Source organism: Bombyx mori, chromosome 4, assembly GCF_030269925.1.
Source record: "Bombyx mori chromosome 4, ASM3026992v2".
Lineage (NCBI taxonomy): Eukaryota > Metazoa > Arthropoda > Insecta > Lepidoptera > Bombycidae > Bombyx > Bombyx mori.
The window spans coordinates 13,002,809-13,029,479 of NC_085110.1; the positions used below are offsets into that span (position 1 = coordinate 13,002,809).

At 34.9% G+C, this 26,671-nt stretch overlaps 1 protein-coding gene across 12 annotated transcripts in view; it reads left to right on the plus strand.

Moving 5' to 3' along the window:
* The first annotated feature begins 1,902 nt into the window (after positions 1 to 1,902).
* LOC101747001 (ral guanine nucleotide dissociation stimulator) overlaps positions 1,903 to 26,671 on the plus strand; it is a 28,908-nt gene continuing 4,139 nt past the window's right edge. Inside the window, exons 1-5 of one of the 12 annotated variants that reach the window (XM_062668288.1) lie at positions 8,188 to 9,390; positions 11,338 to 11,611; positions 21,682 to 21,786; positions 24,440 to 24,591; positions 25,477 to 25,587. In XM_062668288.1, coding sequence (XP_062524272.1) covers positions 11,435 to 11,611; positions 21,682 to 21,786; positions 24,440 to 24,591; positions 25,477 to 25,587 — 545 coding nt within the window. In that variant the 5' untranslated portion in view covers positions 8,188 to 9,390; positions 11,338 to 11,434. Of the gene's footprint in view, positions 4,529 to 8,187; positions 9,391 to 11,337; positions 11,612 to 20,510; positions 21,302 to 21,681; positions 21,787 to 24,439; positions 24,592 to 25,476; positions 25,588 to 26,671 lie in introns of those variants that run through there. The other 11 variants (XM_021351102.3, XM_062668289.1, XM_012694593.4 and 8 more) reach the window with 11 other exon arrangements.

The following is a 26,671-nucleotide window of genomic DNA, read 5'->3' on the forward strand; positions in this document are numbered from 1 at the left end:
GTAGCCTAGCTGTGTTCGGGAGAATTTGTCAACACTAGCCCTACCAAGTGCAGTGCTTTGCAGAATCTACCACTCGATCAGAATCGCGACCCAATGAGAAGATCCGGCAAGAAACTCAGTGGACTGTTTCTATGGGTTAGTTCGCTCGTCGAACTCTTCGTCGTAACGACAGTAACCGGTGCTTGAGGGACCTAAAAGCACCGAGAGTGGATCCGGGGATCCGACAAGACACGTTTCGGGCTACGATGACTTTGCGTTGTCCTATCGCTTGGGTCGGATATACATATTTTGTATATCTAACTAGCGGCGGTCACGATAAGAGGGTTATCGTGTAGCGCTTTCTTGAGTCGTAGATATCATTAAACTACTTTTACGATTTAATTTCTATTATCATTTTATTCTTAACATTGTCTGTTTGACTTTTTTTACTATTTTTTTTTGTGGTAATTAGACTTATAATAAAATTGAATCTATTGGTGCTTACTGTACAGACTAGCTTGTGCAGTTTACCTATATGGAGCAATGTAATCATGCAATGTAATGCAAAAACATAGGGGCAATTCTCATTAATTATTTTTGTGCAGGAAGGATTACTGGTGGCCTTGAAGCCTTTTCAGTTTCACCACGACAAGTGGGCGAGTAAGCCAGAAGGGTTGGGATTTGCTAACAGCTACCTGAACGTCTCCAAAGGAGACCTAAAAACTCATGAGTAGCTGCTCCGCGATTGAATCTGCTACTGGATTGGAATCGTGATCCGCTAAGAAGATCCGGCGAGATATTCAGCGGGCTGATGCTTAGGTTAGGTTGCACGTCGAGTTCGACGAGTACGGTTACCGGAATTCCTAAGTCTGCTCTGTTGTAAGAGCTGATGGCATTTAATACAAGAGTTATTGGATCTTATGGATCCGTAAGGACCTGTCTATGGCGTCGACAGTGACTGCTTTCTTCGTGATCAGGATGCAATTTTCAAAGGCAGGATTGAAAAGTAATTCATACTATTCTGCCTGATTGTCTGATATATTGTAGATGTATGTTTGTCTCATTTACGTGTTGGTTTTTCGTATCATCGAACTTCAAATCTCAATGGAGCTAAATATTTTTTACATCGTGCGCATGTACACAATCGTTTAAAACTGCTAACTTTGAAAACTAAAAACTGAAAATGCAATGGCTCGTCCAGTACTCTGAGAATTTGTTCACATTTTTCGTCTCATCGCCTTTTGTCATCTCACCTCTGCCATCGGAGCAAAGTTTGTTCGTTTGTAATAAAACTCCTTTAACTAAATCGCTTAAGCCCCGAGTTTAATGCGAATATTCGATTTATAGATTAAGATAGTAAATTTTTCAAATTAGCGGTTTGTCATTCGCATCCAAATGTAGTTATTTATTTGAAAAAATGATCATCTGCGTTTTTTTTTTGTTATTCATCCAGATATATTCTGGCTACTCGGATAGACTCGGCTGTACTAAATTCTGTTGACTCTACTAAGTTCGTCACAAACAATGAGAATCGCTCTGAAGTCATGATGTGATATTGGTCAATGATTATGGTTGAAAGCTCATAAATGATACATCTTATGAACAAGATAGAATTCACAACATTGAATTCATAATATAAATGTTAATTGAACCTTCACTTTCACCATCACAAACTGTTGAAAGCTTCTGACGATTTCTTAATTATTTTGCACTATATAAATATGTATAGTATAAAATATAATATTGAAAAAAATGGTGAATAAGAATTAATGGTGAAACCTTTTTCTTTTCTAAAACCAACACAACTACCTACAACAAAATTGAAAAAGAAACGAAATCTCCTGAATACACAATGTAGTTGGCAACAATTATAAAAAAAAATTGATGCAGTAAAGGTGGGTTGCTTGTTTTTTTTTTGTTTTTTTTTTTGCTTAGATGGGTGGACGAGCTCACAGCCCACCTGGTGTTAAGTGGTCACTGGAGCCCATAAGCATCTACAACGTAAATGCGCCATCCACCTTGAGATACAAGTTCTAAGATCTCAGTATAGTTACAACGGCTGTCCCACCCTTCAAACCGAAACGCATTACTGCTTTACGGCAGAAATAGACAGGGTGGTGGTACCTACCCGCGCGGTCTCACAAGAGGTCCTACCACAAGTAGTGGAAATTAAGAGGTTGATTTCTAATCGAACCTCTGTTATCACTATAAAATCGGAGAAAACCCGGCGTTGTCGGACAACAATAAATTGGTACGAATAGCCCCTAAAATATAAAAAATTCACCTAAGAATATTTTTCAAATATCGTTTTGTTATACGTATGTATTAGATGTCAATCCGTTGTGAAAACTGTAAAAACTCGTAAGAGATTTTTTACTTACTCTTTTAATTTAATTTAATTTAAGATTTTTACTAATAAATACATATTATTAATTGATCTGTAACCATTTTTATTGTGAACTAGTGAAATCCGGTCTGGCTCTGCTGACAGTTTAGCTAATTGTAACAAAAAAATCCCATGGATATTATTTTAAAAAATCCCATACAAGTATTGTCTTGAAAATTACGAACTCAACGAAAAAGAAATCAAAAAAATATGTCTAGCTGCCTGTACTTTTGGTAGCTCTGGCAGCTGTTAGATAATACTAACCGTTGCGGGCTGAGCCAACGCTCGCCCACTTGTCCTGGTGAAACTGGGAAGGCCACCGGGCCACCAGTAATTCTTTAATTATTAAAAAAAAACAATTGGTATTGGATTTAACACAATTTACAGATTGAAAAATCTGAGATACATCACGACAGTTGAACATTTTTGGCCAGCTACTTAGGCCGTGTATGATCTTGTGTATGATCGTGTATGATCTATCTTTCAGCCCACTGCTGGACATAGGCCTCCACAAGCCTCGCCACAACGATCGATTTTGCGGTGCTTGGATCCAGTGGATCCCGAATCTCAATAGGTCGTCAGTCCACTTTGCGGGAGGCCTACCCTAGCTACAAAACAATTGAATTGAATCAAAAAGCTAACTAAGCTAATTTCAAAGAACCTTAATTTTTCTTTAATTATTAAAATTAGGAATGCGGTTATTGCGACAATGGATCGCTTTATCCGCCATTTAATACATTTTTTGGGAAAATGGGGTTACAGTTGGATCGTTGGCCTTTCTAATTCTACCAGAACTGGTGGATGACAACGGGCTCAGTTAGGAGAGGTAAAGAGTTTTATTCGGATTGATCTAAATACATTAAGGAGTTCTGCAGTGCATAGAGTAGGTATGCAGACGTTGAGAACTGTTATAACTCTTCAAAAGCCATGCATCATATGATATATTAGAGTATACCAACAATTATTCTATCAAAAGACCTTAAAATAATTAATTAAGGATGTTGTTAAGAACAACGAGCTGTGAAAGATGTCAATGTCAAAACTTGACGGAACTCTCTCATAGGAGCTTATATAAAATTTAAGTTCGCCTGAGAAGTTGTTGCGAATTTTTAAAACAAGACCTGGATCTGGGTGATACACAGAATCATCGCTACGCGGGATAAATCACTACGGCTTAAACGGAAGGATCGATTAATTGGTAGTGTTATGATTATGTCATTTACCGATACTAATTTAGATACTAAGCCTAAATGAATACCTATAGGATGTTCAAATTTAATTTTTATGCAAAGCGATAATCTAAAGAGAAACGGCCGATTATTGCTCTTCGCAAGCCTATCGCTAACTCTGCACTTCAGCTGATTAATAGTTTACATTACATCGCATGCAAAGAAAAATAAGACTGTAATTTTTTTGTTTCGTGTAATTGTGAACGAGCTCACAGCCTAACTGGTGTTAAGTAAATTCCCGGAGCCCAAAGTCAAAAATGACCAAAAACTTAAATTGCTTTGTAACAAAGGTTTTTTGGCTAGCAGTACTTGTGACAGAACTATCGACGCGATTTTAGTAAAATGAATGGAGTTGCGCCTGAGACTGGTGTACACATGTGAATACACAACGCGCTGTGCAGGTAGTAGGGCTTAGCGCAGCAGTGGTGAGACAGGGCAGGTCCGTCCGCGGTCGGTGCGATGCAGGGGCGGAGGCGGGGGCCTCGGCCCGTTACGTGGAGCCGAGTGGAGCGCGCGCGGCTCGGCGGTGCCACGACACGGACGTGCTTCACTCAGTTCGTGCGCGAAAGTCGTTACCCGCGTCACACGATTTAATTTCTCTACACGCAAACAATACACCTTCGACACAACAAACCGAGACCGATTCCTCGTTATCAGGGAATCGCTAAGAACTGAGCCAGAATTTTGAGAATAGCATCTGTTACGATCAAAACAACCTTGTTAATTTATAAGAAAGCGTGTGACGTCAGAGAAACCGGTGGTCGCGACGATCATATGTTGGACGCGGATGCAGTGATGGAATGTGGTGTTTTGTGGTGACGTGCTATGGTGCAGTGTTCCGATTTACCTGCTCTTTAACAGCCACACCGCCGGAGCGCGGTTCTCCCACGGGAACCATGCGTAGAAAAAGATGAGCCAGGATGCGGAGAGCTTGGTAATATCATTTTCGTAATGTAGCATTTTTTTAACTTTTCACCCAACTGTCTAATAATTAAAAAAAAAAAGTGTATCCAACAGCACTTGTGTCCACTAACTGACAATGATCACATTCGATCTAAAATTTAAAGTGTTCTAAGACGAATTTGCTTTGGCTATTTATAAAGATGATACTATATGTAAACTTTAACTATAATATTTATACCTATCTGCCTACACTATTCATGTTCAAGGCTAGATAGCGATTTTTCTGTGGTTAATGCATTATTTCAGCTGTCTTCGAATCTGTAGTAAAGACTGAGTTTGATTTCAATAATGCCATTATTAAAACTGTAATATACAATGGAGTTATGTTTTTCTTCTGATAAAATTATTCTAAACTAATATAATATGTAACTGAAACAGGAATACTTGAATATGACATTGCCTCAAACAATTGATAGTGCCTGTATAGCAAAAAAATATTGAGGAAAATAACAACAGGACTCATTTGTGTAACAATAACCACATAAATAACATTATTAAAATTCAAATGACTACACAAAACGTGATTCATGTCGCGTAGGTTCAAAAGCTCGAGAAGTCTAGTGACGTTTAAATAAAAACTCAGGGCAAGCACGAATTAGAATGTTAAAGAAAATGTATAAATTCTTGTGAAATAGGCCTGAATAACGAGAGATAATACATTTTCTCAGTATACAACATTAAAAACGCACTTTCACTCTCAGTTGAGAGTTTGTCAGACTGTGGAATAATATTATAGATCTTATATGTACTTATTGCCCCATTGTCCCACGAAATTCCGCCATAAAATAAAAACATTTTACGCGGAACATTTTATTTGACGAGACTTAATGACAAAATTATATTCATTTTATACTAAAAATGAACGCTCTAAATAAGAAACTTCCATATAAATTTCAAGGACGCACTTATTTAAAGATACGAGTGCCTCAATGTTCTAATGCGCACGTGATTTTTGGTTCAAACTTCAGTAATATGTATGGATTGATACCCCTAATTAGGAAATAATAAATCTACCTTCTAAATTAAAGTTACTGTAACGTTTTTGTTGTGAGCGAAAAAAAAAGGAAAAATTTCGCAAAATTCCGTTATATCTTCAGCAAGTATACCACAATATCCGTTGGGAAATTTGTTTTGATTAATCCCACAACAACGTAGGATGTTGAAAGTATTCGTGCGACTTCCTCCAGTCTCACGCGGTCGCTCTAGTTTCGTGCTAATGTTCGAATGTTTTCAATTTATATAACATAATTACTGCTACTATTTGTTAACGTGTTACATTTTTTACCACTCATAAAAGCGTGAACAACTATAACAGTATTTTTTTATTAAGTATGTACATTGGTAGCGAGTTCATATCATGCCAGATGTTCACACTTTACTAAATTGTCTACTAAGTACTTAGTATTGTCTACTAAGCGGATATTTTTAGAACAAAAAAAAAACAATATTAACAGGAACCTAAGATTTCATTTCCATTAGCTTTTTTTTTCTATTGATAAGTAAATGAAAGAGTCACATATTAAAAAAGCGTAGATATTGGAATCTATTTAAAAATGTGACTTGTATGAGGTTGCAACACTACTTACTATCATTAAAAAGCTTTACACATATATTCAAAAACTTTTCAACATAACGTACTTACTTGTAATGAAATTTACATGAAATTACATGGTTGAATATGTAGTATGCGTAGTTTGACGGCAGTAACATTTTTCCGTGGAAAGTGAAACGGCCCGGACCTTCGGCTGTACTTTCACGTCACATTGTGCAATAAAACGAGCCGTTCTATTTGTTGACTTACTTTTAATCTTCACAATATATATTGTTTTAGTAAGAAAATTTTAATATTTAAATTGATAAGGAAAAAAGTTTTGATATTTTCATTAAGTAACGTCCTAGATGCGCGTTGAGCTCTTTTGCATGTCGAGGCTTCTTACGCAATTACGAACGGCTAATTATAGCTGAGACTCGGATATTAGTAGAAAAAGATTATCAATTCATAACCTATATATTGCATAAGTTACATTGTATTAAATAATTTTAGATTTAAATAACTTATATAATGTCTCGTTTAAAGAATCCGTAACAATCTATTTCAATCCGATTTAAATATTTTACTAATGCAGCGATTTTAGTCTGCTCGGTCTGTTATAGAACTGATACGACGTTATATAACTTTTATTGGTGAAAGGATATAGATTATAGGACGTTATGTCACTTTAATTATTAGTATTGATAGACACACGGGTTCACGGCACATCAAGTGCTGAAGTGTTATTGAAGTCCGTAGAGATCATAACGTGAATACAGCCTAACAGCTTGAGATATGAGTTCGAAGTCTCAGTGTTGCTAGGAAATGAGTTCATCTACCAGTCTATACAATAAAAAAACTATAAAAGAAAAATAATTTGAATAAATTAAATACTTAGTGCATTAATTTTGTCATAAATAAATATGCATTTACTTTCTTCCAAATAAGCGCCACTACAGTTTACAATAAGTAGTTTAAAAAAAGTAACTCTATTTAAAAAAACAAGATATCTATTTTTGCGGGAAAAATATTGCCAGCATCAAAACCTTTTACGTATTAAGTAAACATTTTAAGTATATAAAAAAAACATATAAATAAATCATTTTAAGTATTATCATTAATCAATATATGGTGCTTCCCGAGCGCTACGACATCTCCATCCTCAAATGAGGCTTGCGGACAGTCCTCCGTAGTAGGCAGCTGTGTCCCTAGTTTAGCTGATGTTTATGAGCAACTGCATACTAACTTAAACGTTGGTTGTACGTTCGTGTACCTCAAATGACAATAATAATAATAAAAAAAAAACATAGATAGGTATAACTAAAATCAATTTAAAACCATATTATAGAAATGTAATTTTAAGTATTATCATTAATCAATCGATTTTAATCGATTATAAGCACATAAAATAACATCAAAGACATACCCATTGGACTTTAACTATACTTGAGACCTTAGAACTTATATCTCAAGGTGGGTGGCGCATTTACACTGTAGATGTCTATGGGCTCCAGTAACCACTTAACACCAGGTGGGCTGTGAGCTCGTCCACCCAACCAAGCAATAAAAAAAAAGAAAAAAAAAAGTGAAAAGTAAGGATTTAGGCAATCACATAAAAAAGAAAACATTCGAGACCTGTATTCTACCAGTTCTTACTTATCGCTGCGAAACTTGGTCATTGACACTTAACCACAGGGAAAGGCTAATAAAATGCCAACGTGCCATGGAAAGAGGCATGCTAGGGTTAAAAATCAAAGATACAGTCAGGAACCTAGACATAAGAACAAGAACGAAACTTACAGACATTTTCACTCGGATAGACGTTCAAAAATGGAGATGGGCTGGACATATGCTACGCCACCCCAATAACAAATGGAGCAAGCAAGTCACCCTCTGGCAACCAAGAGACGACAAACGAAGTAGGGGTCGTCAAGTCAAGAGATGGGAAGATGACTTGAAACAGACAGCGGGACCATTCTGGGTGAGAGTAGCAAGGGACAGGACCCATTGGAAGGAATTGGAGGAGGCCTATGCCAAAAGGCACACCGAACTTAGGGACCTCTTGTAACCCTATGTTTAGGAATAAAAAGGCTATTATTATTATAGAAATGTAATATAAAACGTACAACGATAACAAAAAGTTTACACAGTCAAAATCCTTTTTCGAGACTATTTTCGTCCGCATCTTGTATTTTATTGGAAATAAAACTGGTTCTACTAAAGTTGCGCAAGCTATGGGTGCATAGCGTTAATTTCAATCCAGCGTGAAAATAGGAACGTACTACATATTTTCACGTCACAAAATATTAGATTAAGGGCCTAGAATAGGTATCGTTGTGTTTTAATATCTACGATCTGAAAAATCATTGTCAAAATTTTATTGTTTTCTTTCAAATTGAAGTATTCATTTGGTTTGGGGTAGAAATTAGCAGGGTGATACTCAAAGTTAGAGTTAGGAGGGAAACAAGGCAAGAACTGGACAGATAGTTGGGAATTAGGAGCATGAATTAGATCGTTCCAATAACCGAAGAGATTATTATTACCATAACATACCATATCGTAAGAGATTCTTCTGTATAAAAAGACTTCTTAAAAATGTAACAACATGCATAAGAATAAACAACCTCGCCTTGAACTTTGATAAGCTAGGCTAGTAGATAAGAGTTTAACTTCAAAACACGATATTGTTATTCAAATAATGCTCAATCTTAACGAGGGAAATTGATTAATTTGAAAGTGTTTATTCGTCAATTACTATGGATTAAAGAACAATTGTCATACTGTGATGATACCTGACGTCACAAGATGTGGAGTCGCTTCGGAAAAACCGACTAATCTTGCACATGCGTGGTTTCCTTGTCTCGTTTGTCGTCAGCGGCGTACGACAGAGTGCCTCGCTCGTGGCCTCAGACGTCGCGTGCCCAGCCTCGAGTGCGGAAGGGCATAATTCGTCAATACATTTTTTTTAAAACACCCGATTTATTTCTTTGTAATGTTCAGTGTTTAATAAACTTCTTGAATAACATCAGTCGGATTCGTTGTGTAAATTTTAATTCGGTGCTGTCTGTCTGTGTTGTGGTTTTTCGTGTGTGAATTGGACTTTGTGATTAGAAGTGTAATTTGCATTTTGCACTGTAATATAATGAAGTGTTGAGATATGGGAGTTAGTTTTTCGTCATGTTTTTAATGCCAATCAAAATAATGAGACATCTTTAGGTTGAACTCACCTGAACGTAGCTGCTCCCGAAATAATTTTGGAATTTCATTAACGAGATGTACCGATTTTGATGTCTTGAATATGCGTAATGTTATAAGATTTCGTTTGTTAGTCGTATGATTAAATTAGAAGCTATACCGATCACAGTAGGTTTCCCCATTATTCATTGTTTTAGAAAATACAAATCACAATGCATGTTACGTTCACCGTAGGATTTTTCATTGTTGATGATTTTTCTCAGAAAACAACAGCTGCAATGTTACTCTTTTCGATAATTCAACCAACCTGGCGTTGTGTTGACGTTAAACACTTTTTTTGTACCTGTCCACCTGACGCTGTACCGTCGGATGCCACCTGTCACAGTTCCCATTTCCATACGACTTTATAACAAAATTTAAACCGGTTTATCACAAGTTAATTTTTGGAGTACATACAAAAACCAATAAATAAATTAACATCCTCCTTCTATCATGGTTTATTTTTTTAATACTTAAAATATGTAATATGTAATATGATTGCACGTTAAAGTGAACCAAGAAAATGATTTTATTTAGACAACTTCATTTTTTTTAAATGCTTGTTATTCGTGCTTTAAATTTCTTTATGTGAAAAGTCTTGCTTTGGATTGAAATCTATTAGTAGCTGTTAAAACAACAGCACAGTTTCTTTTAAAACAGAGTACGACGGTTTAGAAAAGAATTTGAAGTTTTTGAATTTGTTTGAATTTTAGACTTCTTGCTACTTATCGAGTGCATGTTCGTAATGTAATACAAATGTAGGTATTTTAAATAAACGAACACGGTTTTAAATTCCGATACGGAACATTTATCTACGAAATCGCTTTCACAAGAGAGGAAGTGAAACCGGCCCTATTACGCTTTTACTTTTGAGATCTGTTATGTCATTAACTTAGTTACAAGTGTGATAGATTTGCATGTTTTTGCCGATCCAATCTTCATTTCAAAATAGGGATTACAAAATTTTCAAGGAAAAATAAATCAAGGATATAAAATACTTCAGAATACTGTTTAAAATAAAGATTCAAAATTTACATTTATTTCGTATTTCAAAATTACTTATTGTTGTATTTATTAAGCTATCGAAGTTTTATTAAGTTTACTGGAAAGAACTATCCACAGTTCGACAAAGAACCGACGAAAACAAATTAGGAAATTTGCATTTAGTACATCTCTGTTTGTCATCGTTAATTTAACAAATATAAGAATATTCAAAAAATATATAATATATATATTAAAATGAAATGGCCCGCAGCGAACTTTAGTCCATCCGTTCCACTTCATACAATTAATTACAAAATCGCTATCTATACTACATCCTAAGACGTGTAATAAATTTATGGCGATTAACTAGTTGTGCACCGTTCACCGTTCCCATCCTCAATTATCCAATATCCTTGTCAGATATTGACCTAGTCTCCAGAGACGTTCATACAATCGTCGGTTATCAAGTTTGTTTCAATGAGACTCGAATGCTCTTCGATACTTATAGAACTATATTTCTTCAATATAACTTTGACAGTTCACGCATTATAAACCCCGTAAGATATTGCTTTACAATACAATGCGTACGTGTCTGTTGGTGACGATTATCGATTTTGTCTAATTTTACTCCAACTTAGAAGAGGTCAAGCCACTGATAAAGTTATTGTAGTGGTAACATTTTCATTGAACGACCGTCGTAATTATGCATTACTCATTAAAATACATTTAAAGTATTCGTGATTGTGCAAAAACTTCTCTTTTTGTTCCTTTCGTAAATATGTACTGAGTGACTATCATTCTCAGTTGAAGTACCAGAAAATGCAAGATAAAGTAACTTTTACACAACACAACACACAACAATGAGTTTTATTATTAAGGACAATTACTTTTCCGCTGAGTGAAAATAATAATTAAAAGAAGTGATAAAACTTTGGAATTAATCTATTTTACAATTAAGTTTCAAATTGATTTGGCATTAATGACATGGTGATGTAATTATTTTCTAATTACACATAAAATTTTTATCTTAGTTCGAAGTTAAGTTTAGTTCAATAGTTAATAACAATGAGAGTGAATGATGATGAAGATATTAAATTAGTGAAAGAAACCGAGGGGGGTTGAGGTATAATGTTAGTGCGGGGTTGCGCGGGGGGCGAGTTACGACATTCGTTAGCCGAGCGCACAAAGGCTCTGGCGGCGCGGTACCATGCGCTGCGCTCGCCGGTACGGGCCGATCAGCGCGAGCGCAGCGCTGAGCGACGCCGATCTAGGCCGCGCAAATCACAGACGCGCTGGTATGTCAAAGTAAGTATTTAAGTAAAGTAAGCTTTTCAGGATATTATCAAAATAAATCATATCTATTCATAAAATATTTATAACTACTTATACCATGCACCCCACGCTTTTTTTACAATAAAATAATTTTTTCTTACACTATTTTTAATTCAAATTTATTTTCTATTTTTTAGTTGGATTTTCTGTAAAAGCGTATTTTGTTAGTTTTTTTAAACTACTGTTTATTTTTAATTTTTTAGTTGAATTTTAATTTATTAAATTTTTTTTTAAATATTGAATTGTCATCGGTCTTTAATAAGTATACCAAATTTCGAGTTAATCCGACGTTTTGAAGGGGGTCAAAATCATGTTCAAAGATTCCGTTACAAACAAAGCGTATTAATAAGGGCTCTTTTTTTTCCAACGCTGGTTCCAAGTTGGTAGCCTAGGGGGCTATGCCAGCGTAACCGGGCGAGGACATTCTGATCACCCAAATGTTTTTTACGAAACTATTGCAGTTCGACCAAATTGTATATCCAAAGTAACTTGAATTATGGTAACAAAGTCAATTCAGCCAAGATAAGATTGGGTAAAAGAACGTGCGTGATACCTATGCTTTATAATGAAATGACGAACTTGGAAATGCGATTGTGGCCATTTTGGTTTCATCCCTGATTCTCATTTAAGAGGGTGCAGTTTCAATACCAGTACGTACCACTTTGTACTTAGTCAACTCTTAATAAATCCAGAAGTTTGTTGTTCATAGGATAAATGTTCACATTATGTCGGCATTATGTTAGCATTAAATGGTAATTTTAATTCTATGGGCGATGTTAATGTTTAAATCATTTTATTTCTTAAAAAAAGACACAAAATATATTTAATACTAGCTGACCCGGCAGACTTCGTAGTGCCTCAATCGATAAACAAAAGACCTAAACTTTTGTATAAAATAAACATAAAACAAACAAAAGGAATCCGTCCCGCACACATCAAAGAAAAAACAAAATTATTATTTTTATTTAATTCCGAGCATTTTCATATTTATCTACCTTTTAAACCTTCTCTGGACTTCCACAAATAATTCAAGACCAAAATTAGCCTAATCGGTCCAGCCGTTCTCGAGTTTTGGCGAGACTAACGAACAGCAATTCATTTTTATATAATATATAGATTATAGATTATTCGGTACACGCGCAAGTGCGCCTGCGTTGTTGCTATTATAATATGTGGATTCTGTTTTTCACATATTTTTTGTCCATTTGATATGGATGAATCTTATCAATACATTTTTTGTTTCATAAAGATATTAAGTCTCTAGAATGTATTTCAAGTGTGTTGTGTTTAATAGTCATTTTTCTGAGATGTGTACATGAATCAATGTATTCCATAACAACTGTTTCAATGACAAACATTGGTTATTGATCATTTCATGAGTCACTCGTGACTGTCCATCCGCTCCATGATTTGTTTCAACTAGTGCAAAATGTAAGCAATCCAAATAATTTACTGTTGTTTTTTATAGAACATACTGGGTTGATTATAAAATTAAACTAATGAAGTAATTAATAATTAAATCTTAACTTCAGAGCGATGAACGGACGGGTTTGTGTTTAGCTTAATTCATAATAATTTATAATACTTTCGTTACTGACAATCAAATGGCTTTATCAATTCAGACTGGTAATCCAAGGTTTGTATACTTCTGAGTTAGTTTGATTACTGTTTAAATGTTAGTCATAGGTAAAGTACGTACACACTTTAGTCATTTTACTGTAGGTACGTCACTTGGTTCTTTGTTTGCAAAGTAATTTACGGTTAACGATGAAATACCTAATTGATTCAGTCAGATGAATAAGAAGTCGATCAGTTCTTTCGAATCTACTAGTTTGTAAACTAAAATAGTTGTTTATAGTTGTCAATAGATAAGGTATTTAAGTTTGAATTCGTTCGAAATAAATTTAATTCTAAAAGTTAATCGTGTTCCACAAAACGGCTGACTGTGTTACGTCGCTCCTTTAAGTTTTCACTCGGCTTTTATGTATTAGCAAATTGTGTTATCGAGTGTTCGTCTGCAAGCATCGTTAACAATGCAGGTCAAGGCTTGAGTTATGTGAATGTCGGTGTCGGTGCTGTCGTGGCGTGCGATCAGGAATGCAACAAACTCGGCCCAAGAATGTGGCCTGTAATTATGTATTCTGTCAATATACGGAATAAGGTATTTCGTATTACGATCATACTATAATCTATTCTCCCAACTTCGAAGGTATTTAAGGATGTTGAGACAGCGGACAAGAGACAGTAGACAATATCTTGTCTTGTCTTGACAATATGTATTCTGTCAATATACGGAATAAGGTATTTCGTATTACGATCATACTATAATCTATTCTCCCAACTTCGAAGGTATTTAAGGATGTTGAGACAGCGGACAAAAGACAGTAGACAATATCTTGTCTTGTCTTGACAATATGTGTTCTGTCAATATACGGAATAAGGTATTTCGTATTACGATCCTACTATAATCTATTTTCCCAACTTCGAAGGTATTTACGGATAATTGAGACAGCGGACAAAAGACAGTAGACAATATCTTGTCGTGTCTTGACAATATGTATTCTGTCAATATACGGAATAAGGTATTTCGTATTACGATTATACTATAATCTATTCTCCCAACTTCGAAGGTATTTACGGATGTTGAGACAGCGGACAAAAGACAGTAGACAATAACTTGGCGTGCCTTAAGGTAAGGGGTAGGTCGTAATTACCAAGAAACACATGCCGTCGAACCGGAGTTCAACGCCCGAATCCCCATTTTCATCCCCAACAGTTGGAACGGTTCCAAAATTTGTACTACAACGTTATTAATATAAATGGAAGTATGAAATTCGATAGTTTAAATTTGAAAGCCATAACTTTTGTTTTATTGCTATTGTAGACAGACAAGTTTTTTGGCCCAACCGAAGTTAAGTAGTTACCGTCGCTCATGGACATCAGCAAGGGGCACGACAAACCGCTGCCTAGTGCAAAACTTTGTCAGTGAAATTCATGTATTTCATTTTTATACGTTAAAAGTCTGTTTGATGTATGAATATCAAAACATATACCACGACTGCGATCACGATAATAATCGACCACCGTTGTAGGTACTGGTATAAAGAGCCACAATACAAAAATAAAACTCAGGAACTTTGACTTTGTTGTGAACATACGTAAAGAGAACTATAGTATTTTATGAACCAGTTGGATGAATATCAAAACACACACCACGACTGCGACCACGATAATACTCGACCACCGTTGTACTGGTATAAAGAGCCACAATACAAAAATAAAACTCAGGAACTTTGACTTTGTTGTGAACATACGTAAAGAGAACTATAGTATTTTATGAACCAGTTGGATGAATATCAAAACACACACCACGACTGCGACCACGATAATACTCGACCACCGTTGTTCTGGTATAAAGAGCCACACTACTATAATAAAACTCAGGAACTTTGACTTTGTTGTGAACATACGTAAAGAGAACTATAGTATTTTATGAACCAGTTGTATGAATATCAAAACACACACCACGACTGCGACCACGATAATACTCGACCACCGTTGTACTGGTATAAAGAGCCACACTACTAAAATAAAACTTAGGAACTTTGACTTTGTTGTAAAGAGAACTATAGTATTTTACGAACCAGTTGTATGAATATCAAAACACACACCACGACTGCGATCACGATAATAATCGACCACCATTGTAGGTACTGATTGATAAAGAGCCACAATACAAAAATAAAACTCAGGAACTTTGAGTTTGTTGTGAATATACGTAAAAAGAACTAGTATTTTATGAACCAGTTCCGAATAGTGTCGTTGATAACGTATTCCATATACAATAATAGGTTGGCTTGCGCATCACAACGTTACAGAACCAAGAGTATTTGTGATTCATACGTGAATAACCGTTGTTATGACTTTTGTACGTCAAACGATAATGCAAATTAAAATTTAAGTGGAATACTCATATGAATTCGCTTTATTTTGGGCAGCGTTTTACATAGTTATAGATTACATAATATTGAAGATAATGTTCTATTAAAAATAATAAACAACAAAATAAATATATTTAATTTTCTCATAACTTTACTTAAATATTTATAAATTTATATTTTTCTCCTATTTCGTGATCAAGCTTAAGTCAGGTCTGGGCGATTTCGATTAATTGAGTTTAATTATTCTGTTGGCAACTGTATCGTGAACTGTTGAGGTCGTTGTCGTCGTGGCGACACTGGTTCTCCGTGGTCTGACGTTCGATTCGTATTGATTCTACAGGTGCGACGAATTTTATTGGTTCCTTTTGATGTCATTAGCATTCGAAGACAAAGGCTAGATTCATGGTTTAAAATCTAAATGTTTATGATGTTAAATCTCGTCACTGCATTTTTTTCAATTTCGACAATTTCAGACAGCCAATTTTAGTGGATTTCTATACCCATTAAATATAATTAAAATCGGTTTTTAATCGAATCAATCGAATTAGTCAATTTCGACCAGTTTATGGTCTTGTCGCGTATTTACACATAGTGAATAATATATCTATTGTTGAAATGAATAGACTCGGTTAAAATCCAAAAGGTTTCTTTAAAGTCGTCGTTGAACACAGATGAGTCCTACAGGTTTTACAATAAGTCCTTTGCATGTTAGTGCATTGTCGATGCACTAAAACCAGGGGTCAAAACCTGGTTGAACCCTTGAGTTTGTCCATTCGTCTTAGTCAAGCGGTAAGGTCTCTAAACCAGTCGCTATCTTTCCACGTTCAACTAAGATCTTCGTAGTATTCACTATATATTTCGTTCTTCCACTATATTCCTATATATACTTGGGAACAGTTACTTTTGTTCCGGGTGTCACCATAGTACAAGGAGGGCGCGTCGCCGGCGGAGCGAATCCGTCACGGCACTCAGCTCGCACGTTGCCCTCAGTATGCTTAGTGCGAGTTTTTTAACTTCTCGATCGCGTAAAAGTTAACCCAAATTTGTATGGAGTTGGAATAGCTTCTCTTCGTTTGGCGCTAGGGGCGTTTTTTCAACTCCATACAAATTTGAGTTAACCTTTTTGCGATCGAGAAGTTAAAAACTCGCACTGAGCACACTGACGCGACTTCGGTGACGCTCTGCACCTACTTAGCTTCATGTCTAATACTAAAAGCTTGATAGGTTTTCTTTCTTCTGTTTTTTTTTTAAATGTAGAACTTGGCACTACTTTATGCCAATCCTGAGCATGTTTAGAATCTATTGCAAAAAAGGCAGCCGTAGTCACTCAGCTGTATAATTTGCAAACACGCCTTCAAGTGCTTTTCACAATAGACTGAATATTTTCACAATATATTATTTGAATAAATAGCTGTTCCAATGTAGGTAATATTAGAAACTTCACCTGGTTATAGTTTTGAATTAAAACGTAAAAGTCTATTCAAACTTGGCAAGCGCCGGTGGTAATGATAATGACATATAACTGATATAACACCAAACAACTTCATGCTATTCGTCATATACCGTGTGTGTTTATCATTTACAAAATAAAAAGGTCACGAAGTTATTCTAGGGGTTTGTGAGTGCGTCATAGATATGAAAATCTTCTTGACGCCCGAAAATGTATTCTATTTATACATTTCGCACCCAAATAATTGTAAGGTCAACTTAATTTGTGTTATGTTTTAAGATAATATGAGATATTCCATTTATTTCGTCTACGTGATATATTTATATGGAATGGAATTTACTTAAAGGGGCATTGACATTTGATTAAATTTTCTTAGCTCTGCGTTTGACGTCACCTTTTTTGACCTTTTATGTCATAGTATTGCTTTATATTAATGTATTTGTGATTATTTATTGTAATACAAAAAAAATAACATTGTCCATTAGATAAGCTGACGAGAATGTTAATGGAGGACAAACACAGCACTATCTTATCGTTTCTTATCTACCGTAAGATCAGAATGCATCAGTCAATATGTAAGATTTTTTCTCTTAAATATTCAAATAGTAATATAAAAGTAAAATATAAGTATATAGTAAAAAGTTATATTCAAACATTAAATTTACTTTGTCCATTTATCCAAATATTTAATTACATTTTAATATATTTATTAATATTATAGTTTTCTGCTAGACCTTTTTCTCTTCAGTCTTTAATATTTTCATAATAAAATCGCATATTGCTTTCTCTAGCTGTATCCTTTTTGTAGCAGTGATACTATAAGCGGTCTCTATCTCATTAAAACCATATCGACCCCGTGTTCAAAAGTGCTCCAATTTTTGTGAACTTCACGTTGAACTATTTTACATAATTTTAAAACCAAATATATACATACATATACATTGTGCTTTTACGTTTAGAATACATATTTAATTCAGACTCTTGGGACATATAGATTTAATAATTTACCAGGTTAAAACAACAGCTTCATAACGCCTTTTGTCTTTTTAGTCAATAATTTATGGATATTGGGTAAAGCTACATAGTGTTTACAAATAATGTATTTTTATTGTATGCGATTTACTAGTCTTGATGATTGATTCATCAATGTCAGCCCCAATAGCTGGACCTAAAATGTTGTCATTTTTATAATGAATAACCGTTACATAAATAACCAGAAAATACCAGATAAATAACCAGAAAACCAAAAATATTTGAATTCGATTTTCAACATCGTACTGAAAAGATTTGAAGCCGTTTCTTAAGCGTACATCCGAAAAAATTATTGCTATTGCAATGTAAAATACCCAACCTTTTAGCCTACCTCCCCTTAGGAAAATCAGTAAAGGTGGTGAAATTTATATTATTTTGGGAGATTAGCTCCACCATTATTCTCAAACATAAAAAACTAGACTACTTGTACTTAGATTACTAGATTACTTAGACGACTACTCGTAGAGATAAAAAATACGTTAAAAATATGATCGAGACGGGTGAATAAACTTCAGTCAGTTGGGATCATTAAATGGCGCCTAGTTGGCTCCTGGCTTCCAGTCGGTCGCTATAAAGTTAGTCAAATGTTAGAGGTATTAAGTTTCTTTACTGGAGAATTTATTTACAGAGTTTAGAGTAATGTAGTAAATACTTTCAGTCCAGTTGAACGTTAAATTCTGGACTGGTCGATAAAAGGTTTCGAGACATTTTGTGACAAGCTTGAATTATACATTTTATGATATTTATTATAAAAAAAAGAACACAATTCCTAACCTAAAAGTACATGTTATTATCCGCAACATGCTTCGTCAGATTACAGAAATAAAGTTATCAGCAACATGCTTCGTCAAAAGTCAAGCTTGAATTGTATTAAATAATTGAGAGGACACATAATACATATTATGAGCTTACGGTAGGACGTCCAGGGCCAGCCCTGCCATTTTCAATCTCGTAGTAGTCGGTAATACGTTCCGGTTGGAACAATTACAATTGCTATACAATTGAGACTTACATCACATCTCGCAAGTATGCACATCACCTATTGGTTCCGTTAACCACTTGACGCATTAAATAGAAAAAGGATTTCACATTCACCATAGTGATTTATGGTTTCACTTCTCACTTAAATGAGAGTTAGTAATTGAGCAGGAAAGTTATTAAACGCTCTATTGATCTCTGTGAGTACATAATAATATATTAGTTTCCCATCGTCTATCATTGCAAACATCTTTGATGTTGAAAGTTGAACTAATTTTGATCAAAAATAGGAGAGATTTCATAATGAGTTTTCATCAGTTATTATTACAAATTGTACAAAATGTTGCTTTCGCTGATGCACACATATATTTTTCAAATTTTAGAGATTTAAAGATAATTTCATTGTTTTCAACAAAGATGTTACTAGCAATTCTAGAAAGAATAAAATATCTTTTTTTTGCCATAGAATATATTTTTATTTAATCAGATAATAGAATAGAATCGACGAGCTAAGATAGACTATAATAATATGATTTGTGTTGGCTAATGCCGTCGCAGACTTAAGATTAAATCGAATTTTCAGTTGCCTCAGTATCCTTCAAGCTGGGTCGTTTGTCTGCTTTACGATGGAAAAGGCAGGACGAACTGACAAATGTGTACTCGTTAATTGGATTTACGAGTACACATTTGTGTACAACAGAGTCAGTCACACGTGGTGTACAACATACTCGATAACACCACATGTAGGTATATGATTTTATGACTTTAGTTTAGGTTTATCTGTAAGTCGTGATCTTTAATTTCATGACCTCAAAGATAGTAGAAATTTGTATTACTAATTTTCTTGAGTGTAAATCATTCAACATTTCAAAATATCAGTTAAACGTTTTTCTTTCATTACTTTTGCAGAGGAAGAGAAAATTACAGAAACCTGCGATTTATTAATACAGAGGTAATATGAGATCTTCCATATATTAAACATATTGAATTGAATTGCTTCACAGATCTAATTTGTCACGAGTAAAAGAATTAGAGAAATTAATAAGTTTCGTTAGATAGTGAATTATTATATTATAAGAAATTAGTTAAAGTTAATAAAGTTTTTTTTGCATACTGTACGAATTTTATTCAGCATACGACGAAATATGTTTTGGAAAATAATTGAATGTGTTGCCATGAAACACTTAACTTGTAAAACTGCTACTTGAATAATTATAATTTGTGATGATGAAAACACTATATTCTGTTTGAAGTTATTTACGAATAAATATGTGAACATTAAAAATTTAGAATTTTAGTAATCTTGCTTCGACTTATTTCAATGTTATCCGATACCTGCTGAGTAGTAACGTATGAATGCAATCCTATTAGGTATTGTACGTATGTGTTGAGCACGTGTTGTGCCCATTATGTTCATTGTTTTAGCTCCGTTGCAATCTAGATCGTCTGCCCCATTGACGTGTTGTATTGCGGTTTTTCACGCGATCTCTCCAGCACACGAGAACAGTCATGCCGTGACCGCGCCGTAGCATCAGCGTTTCTGCCACATAATGTTTTTATGTACTACTATTAAATAAATTCATTGTTTTTACAAGTGAATTTTTGACCTACATAAATTCATTGACATCGTTTCGTTGCCCGGTTGTTTTGTCAATTAAATTAAACTTTAAGTGCCAGTTAAGTGTTCTGTGGATGTGAAAGTTTTAGTCTTCAATCGAAATAGCACATAAACATTGCGTACAACTATCGTCTTAACAATTGATATTTTAATGGCTCAATGGAAGTGTTGTGAATGATTTTGTGTTTTGATTTGAATATGTACGAAACTTTAATCGTTATTATTCGTGATTGATTTTGTTTTCGAGTAAAATTTAATGAAAAATATATAGGGCATTCTTTTAGCTGACATAAAATACTTATAAAGTGGACGTTCAAGCCGGATACAGTTGTCGACATGTATGCCACTGTCCGAGTGTGCGGCGATTTCACCAAAGTCACGCACGTCTGAGCTGCCAGCCTATTCAGTCGGTGTTCGCCATTGATTGATCCAGTTATAAGATTCTTTGGTTTTGCCGATGGTTACTATAGTGTGATGTCGTAGATTAGCGCGCCGTGGTAGTGAAAGTAAGCGCGATGCGGGGGACGCTCAGCTGAGCGAAGTGACGTCGCGCGTGACGTTCTCGGATATGGGCCATGTGGAGAATATGCGGCGTCAGTAAGGCAGAGCCCGTACTGTTTGCTGATAACGTAGATAATGATTATGTAAGCGTTATACAATTGCATACCATATTGTCCGACTCGAGTGATCTATGTAATTATTGCATGTTCTTTATCTTTCCTTGTAAGGTGCAATACTTGTAATCATTCGACTTAATGATTATAAGGTGATGACATATATAACTTTGTTTGTCTTTAACGTATTAGTATTATTTAGAATGCACAGGCGCCGGGAGTTTTATGAATTGTCGGCAATGTCCGTTTTGTCATTAGAAGATTGTGTTATCTGTTTGAGGCAGCATACCCTCGATGAAGAAAATGTAGGCTTGACAGTTAAATTGTGATTCAAATTTAGCTTTTTATTTGCGTTTAATGTTTGTTTTAATTTAAGCTGTTTGTGTTGACCTATTTCTGGTGTGTTCCAGCAGCCAACATGGCGGTTGTGGGGGGAAGAGCGCGTGGACGGCGCCATCTACACCGTTTATCTGAAGAAAGTGCGTTACCATCGACCTACCAAAAGTGCTTCAAGTGTAAGTATTTTTAACTATACAAATGTTTCCGACAGCAAAGATAGGCTGTAGGGAGACATTACTTTACTGTGTTGTTGTTATCTCGCCTCGGCGCCAAGGATTTGTTAATTTGATAGATATGTATTTGAATTTTTGCTTAGCGCTAATAATGGATATCGTTTTTAGAACTACTTTTTACTACGGTTTAATCACGCGTTTTTTATTGTCGTTATATTATTTCCAACTTTTTCATTGCGAAAACTGCGAAACGATTACTGTACAAGTGGTAGGACCTCTTGTGAGTCCGCGCGGGTAGGTACCACCGCCCCGCCTATTTCTGCCGTGAAGCAGTAATGCGCTTCGGTTTGAAGGGTGGGGCAGACGTTGTAACTATACTGAGATCTTAGAACTTATATCTCAAGTTGGGTGGCGCATTTACGTTGTAGATGTCCATGGGCTCCAGTAACCACTTAACACCAGGTGGGCCGTGAACTCGTCCAAACATGTAACAATTAAAAAAAAAAGTCAACGTCTTGCGACGACCGATTAATTCACTACATTGTTCTTAGTCTATGTAGATAAACAATAAATATAAGCATTTCGATATAAAAAACGCAATGTGAGTGTTAGCAATAATCTCAATTACACGGCTAGCAATTTTCTTTTTTGGCGTATCGATCAGGTTAACTGGTCGAATTATTTGATGAATCATGTAAATAAACATAACCCAAAATCGTATACAATTTGGAAACTCGAAACACTTTAGCTATAAATATTAATAACTTAAAGCATTTATAGATAGGTACATATTACATTTAGTACATATGTACATCTAGTATATATGTGTATGTATTAATTTAATTTTATTAATGTAGTAGGAAAGATTTGTATTATATTACTTTTTTATTGCTTCCATAATTCTTTGTAAGAATAAGAACGGTGAGAGCATGGCCGTGAAGAGGTATGACCCAAAAGTGGAGTCAAAGAAAATCCATAGTATGAATTCTGCCTACATTCAATTTCTTATAAGTTGTATAAAGAATAATTAAAATAAATTAACAAAATTAAAATAAATGCATAAATAAGGTATCAAAGCCTTGTTTTGGTTTAACAGTTAAGTTGATTAGGTCACTACACCTTAAAACCATTCGTACTCCTTTATTATAATCAGTATATTCTTCTAGAATTATATGAAGTCGTCGTGGCCTAAAGGATAAGACGTCCGGTGCATTCGTGTTGAGCGATGCACCGGTGTTCGAATCTCAGGCCAGTACCAATTTTTCTAATGAAATATGTATTCAACAAATGTTCACGATCGACTTCCACGGTGAAGGAATAACATCATGTAATAAAAATATATATATCCGTAAATGTTATCATACAGGTAGACAATTTTATTCAAATAATATCGAACAACGAACATCTAATAGCAAGTGTACCTATACGCTGTTAATTCGATTGGTGGTCGCGATAACATTATAGTTGTCGAATTAAAACAGTACGTAGCAATAATGTTGGTTTTAACTTTTAATACAGCACTCACATCCCGGATGACCAAAAGTAATATGAATGTGCACACCATTAATGAAGTTACGTACAATTATATATTAAATGTTTATGCTAATAAATGTATGTTTTGATGTTTCAATGTAATATGTGATAAACGAAATCAGACGTAAGTGTCGTTACTAGTGTCACGCCCGTTGTTATTTTTTCACTTTACGTATGACGTATTATATCCATACTATATGATGACGGAGGTTTGCTCGGTTTTTTTTTTGAAAACGCCATCTTTTCGTGTCTTTAAAGCAGTTAGTTGCCCTCAATTAAGAAAAATAGTATTATTATTCGCCAATAGATGTCGGGAAGAGTTGATTATTGAAAACACGAATAAAACAACATTTTCTGAAAATAAATCGTATCGAAAATATCAGTACCTTACAAGAAAATGTATTAATAGTATGAATTTAAAATTTGCGGTGTTAGTGATTGCAGTCCAATTTCGATTATTACTATGCATGTGGAATTGGGTATAAACAGACTCACATCACCACAGAGAAGTAGATGTTTTGAAGCCATTAACTACTACTAAAAATGCAAAATGTTTTTTCCATGAAACTATTCTTGCTTTTGCTTGTAACAATTATTTAGGTAATTGCGTGTCTACATTATGATGAAGATGCAACAAATGAGTTTCTTTTCCCACGGTATTTATCTAGTGATTGGGTTATTATGAGAAGAGGTAGGCGCTAGACCATTGTTAAACATAATTAGTACTGCGTATCGAAATTATGAATGACTTTACAATGGTCGGTAGTGATTCAATGTTATCTAATATCTAAACTAAAATCTTAATATCTAAACAAGCGTAATTAGATAAACTGTGAGTACTCTGAAAATTTCATAATTCGAACTAATAAGGGCCTATTTAAATTCAATAGATTTCATTGTAAAGCAATTAATCATACAAAATTATGTTTTGTTTAATAACGGGCACCTAAATATTAGTCAGAATTAATATTAGTCAGAAGTAGTTATTTACACTTTTAGGTCCTTTTTCCATCGAGAACATTTTACGGTAGGCTACACATGCAACAACACTTTAAAGATAAACATAGATCCTTTTTGGTTTAAAAAATCGATATAACTTTTTAAATTCGTTCCTATTTTCCAGGAGTCTGACGACGAGATCTCACATTTAGAGTGGGAAACCGTACGTGTACGGTTCGTAAAAGCCGGCACAGTCGAGCGGCTAGTGGAGGCGCTCGCTACCGACGACGGCGAACTCGAGTCCACATACGTCAATGTGTTCCTCGCGACGTACCGGTTATTACTATTACTTATTTATAACTAGCTAACCCGGCAGACTTCGTAGTGCCTCAATCGATAAATAAAAGAGAGATAAATAAGCTTTTGTTTAAAATAAAACAAACAAAAGGAATCCGACCGAGGGGGGACACATCAAAGGAAAAACAAAATTGTTATTTTTATTTAATTCCAGCATTTTCATATTTATCTACCTTTTAAACCTTCTCTGGACTTCCACAAATAATTTAAGACCAAAATTAGCCAAATCGGTCCAGCCGTTCCCGAGTTTTAGCGAGACTAACGAACAGCAATTCATTTTTATATAGAAGATAGATTTAGATTCCGATTCATATTTAATTTAACAAAAGATACGATTTTTTTAAACTTTAAAATGTATGTTCGTATACACCTCAAGTAGTTCAGTTCATAGACATGATAACTTTAATGACTAGTGAAGTTTCAATTATTACATAATCGAATCTTCAAATGATAATATGTATAGTATCTATAGGTACGACTAATTCTTTCGGCTGACGGTGTCTCTGTCATTGCTACTATCCATAGGCGACGCTAACCAATTACTGCCAGATGGGTTTTTTATTTTTTATGGCTTAGAGGGGTGGATGAGCTCAGAGCCCACCTGGTGTTAAGTGGTTACTGGAGCCCATAGACATCTACGACATAAATGCGCCACTCACCTTGAGATATAAGTTCTATGGTCTCAAGTATAGTCACAACGGCAGCCACAGCCTTCAAGCCGAAACGCATTACTGCTTCACGGCATTACTTATATTTATATAATTAACACTCTGACTTCATGGCCTATGGTGGATGTCAGCATTCAACTTATGATGTCTATGACGATAAAACTGCTATCACAAATTATTGTCATTTCATTTTCAGGTCATTCGCGGAATGCAGTCATGTTCTGGATCTCCTGCTGCGACGGTATGAAACCCTTGCCGCTGAGGACATACTTCCCGCTGCGACTGACACATCACAACAACACCGAAAGTATGTTTCACGTAATTTCTATTAAGATGAAGAATTAGATTGTAGTGTTGTTATTAATTAGTTATTTGTTATTTAGACGGATAAATCAACTTGTTTCCCAGCTAGTGTTAAGTAGTTAGCGAAGCCCATAAACTTCAAGATATTGCGATAAAAGCTCTAAGTCTCACTGTTATGGTATAACGGCTGCCCCATCCTTCAAAATGGAAGGCATTACTGCTTCGTGGCAAAAATAGGTGGAAAATAATGGGGTGTAAGACGTAAATAAGTTGTCATTGTAAACTTTACGGGGCTACCATTTTCGAATTTCATTTTATTTGTAAAATCCCATTTTATATTAATTTTTTTTTATTTGTTATGTTCAGATAATGTAACAATTTATTAACTTGCATTAATGATTGTAACTATCAACAAAATGTCACGTTATATAAACACTGAGAGCTTCGAATAAAGTATTTAAAAATTGTGCGTACATTATTAAATAGTATGAAGCAAATAGTGTAGTTCACGATTTCGTTATGTTTTGTGTTTCAATTTACTAAAGATACAGTTGAGTTCCAGTTTTTTTTTTATTGCATAGCCAGGTAAACGAGCTGCTGTTAAGTGGTTATCAGAACCCACAGACCACGTAAATGGCGACGTCCACCTTGAGACATGAGGCCCAACCTTCAAATCGAAACATTTTATTACTTCGCGAATTACTTTCGAGGGATGGTAGGAATTTTATCTAAGCTAGCTTTAAAAGTATTTGCATAAAAATTAAAACGGGTGCAAGAAAGCTGATGTGGATTTTTTACGCTCTTATTTCACTAAAGTTCATCTTAATAATCGACAACTTTTTTGTTGTATACAAAAGGCCGTGTTGGCCTCGCAATTAAAATAATAACAAAGTTTGTTTTGTTGAACACAAACGTTTCATATTTGAACCAGGATTTACTCCTATACCTGAAAAATATCGGGCCTGATATAAAAGAGGTGACCATGTGTTAGCGTATTGTCAATCAGATTAAATTGTGTACAGACGCTACAGCTAATAGAATGTAAATGAGCGCAATATAGCTCAAAACAGCTGGTCGAATTATTTCGC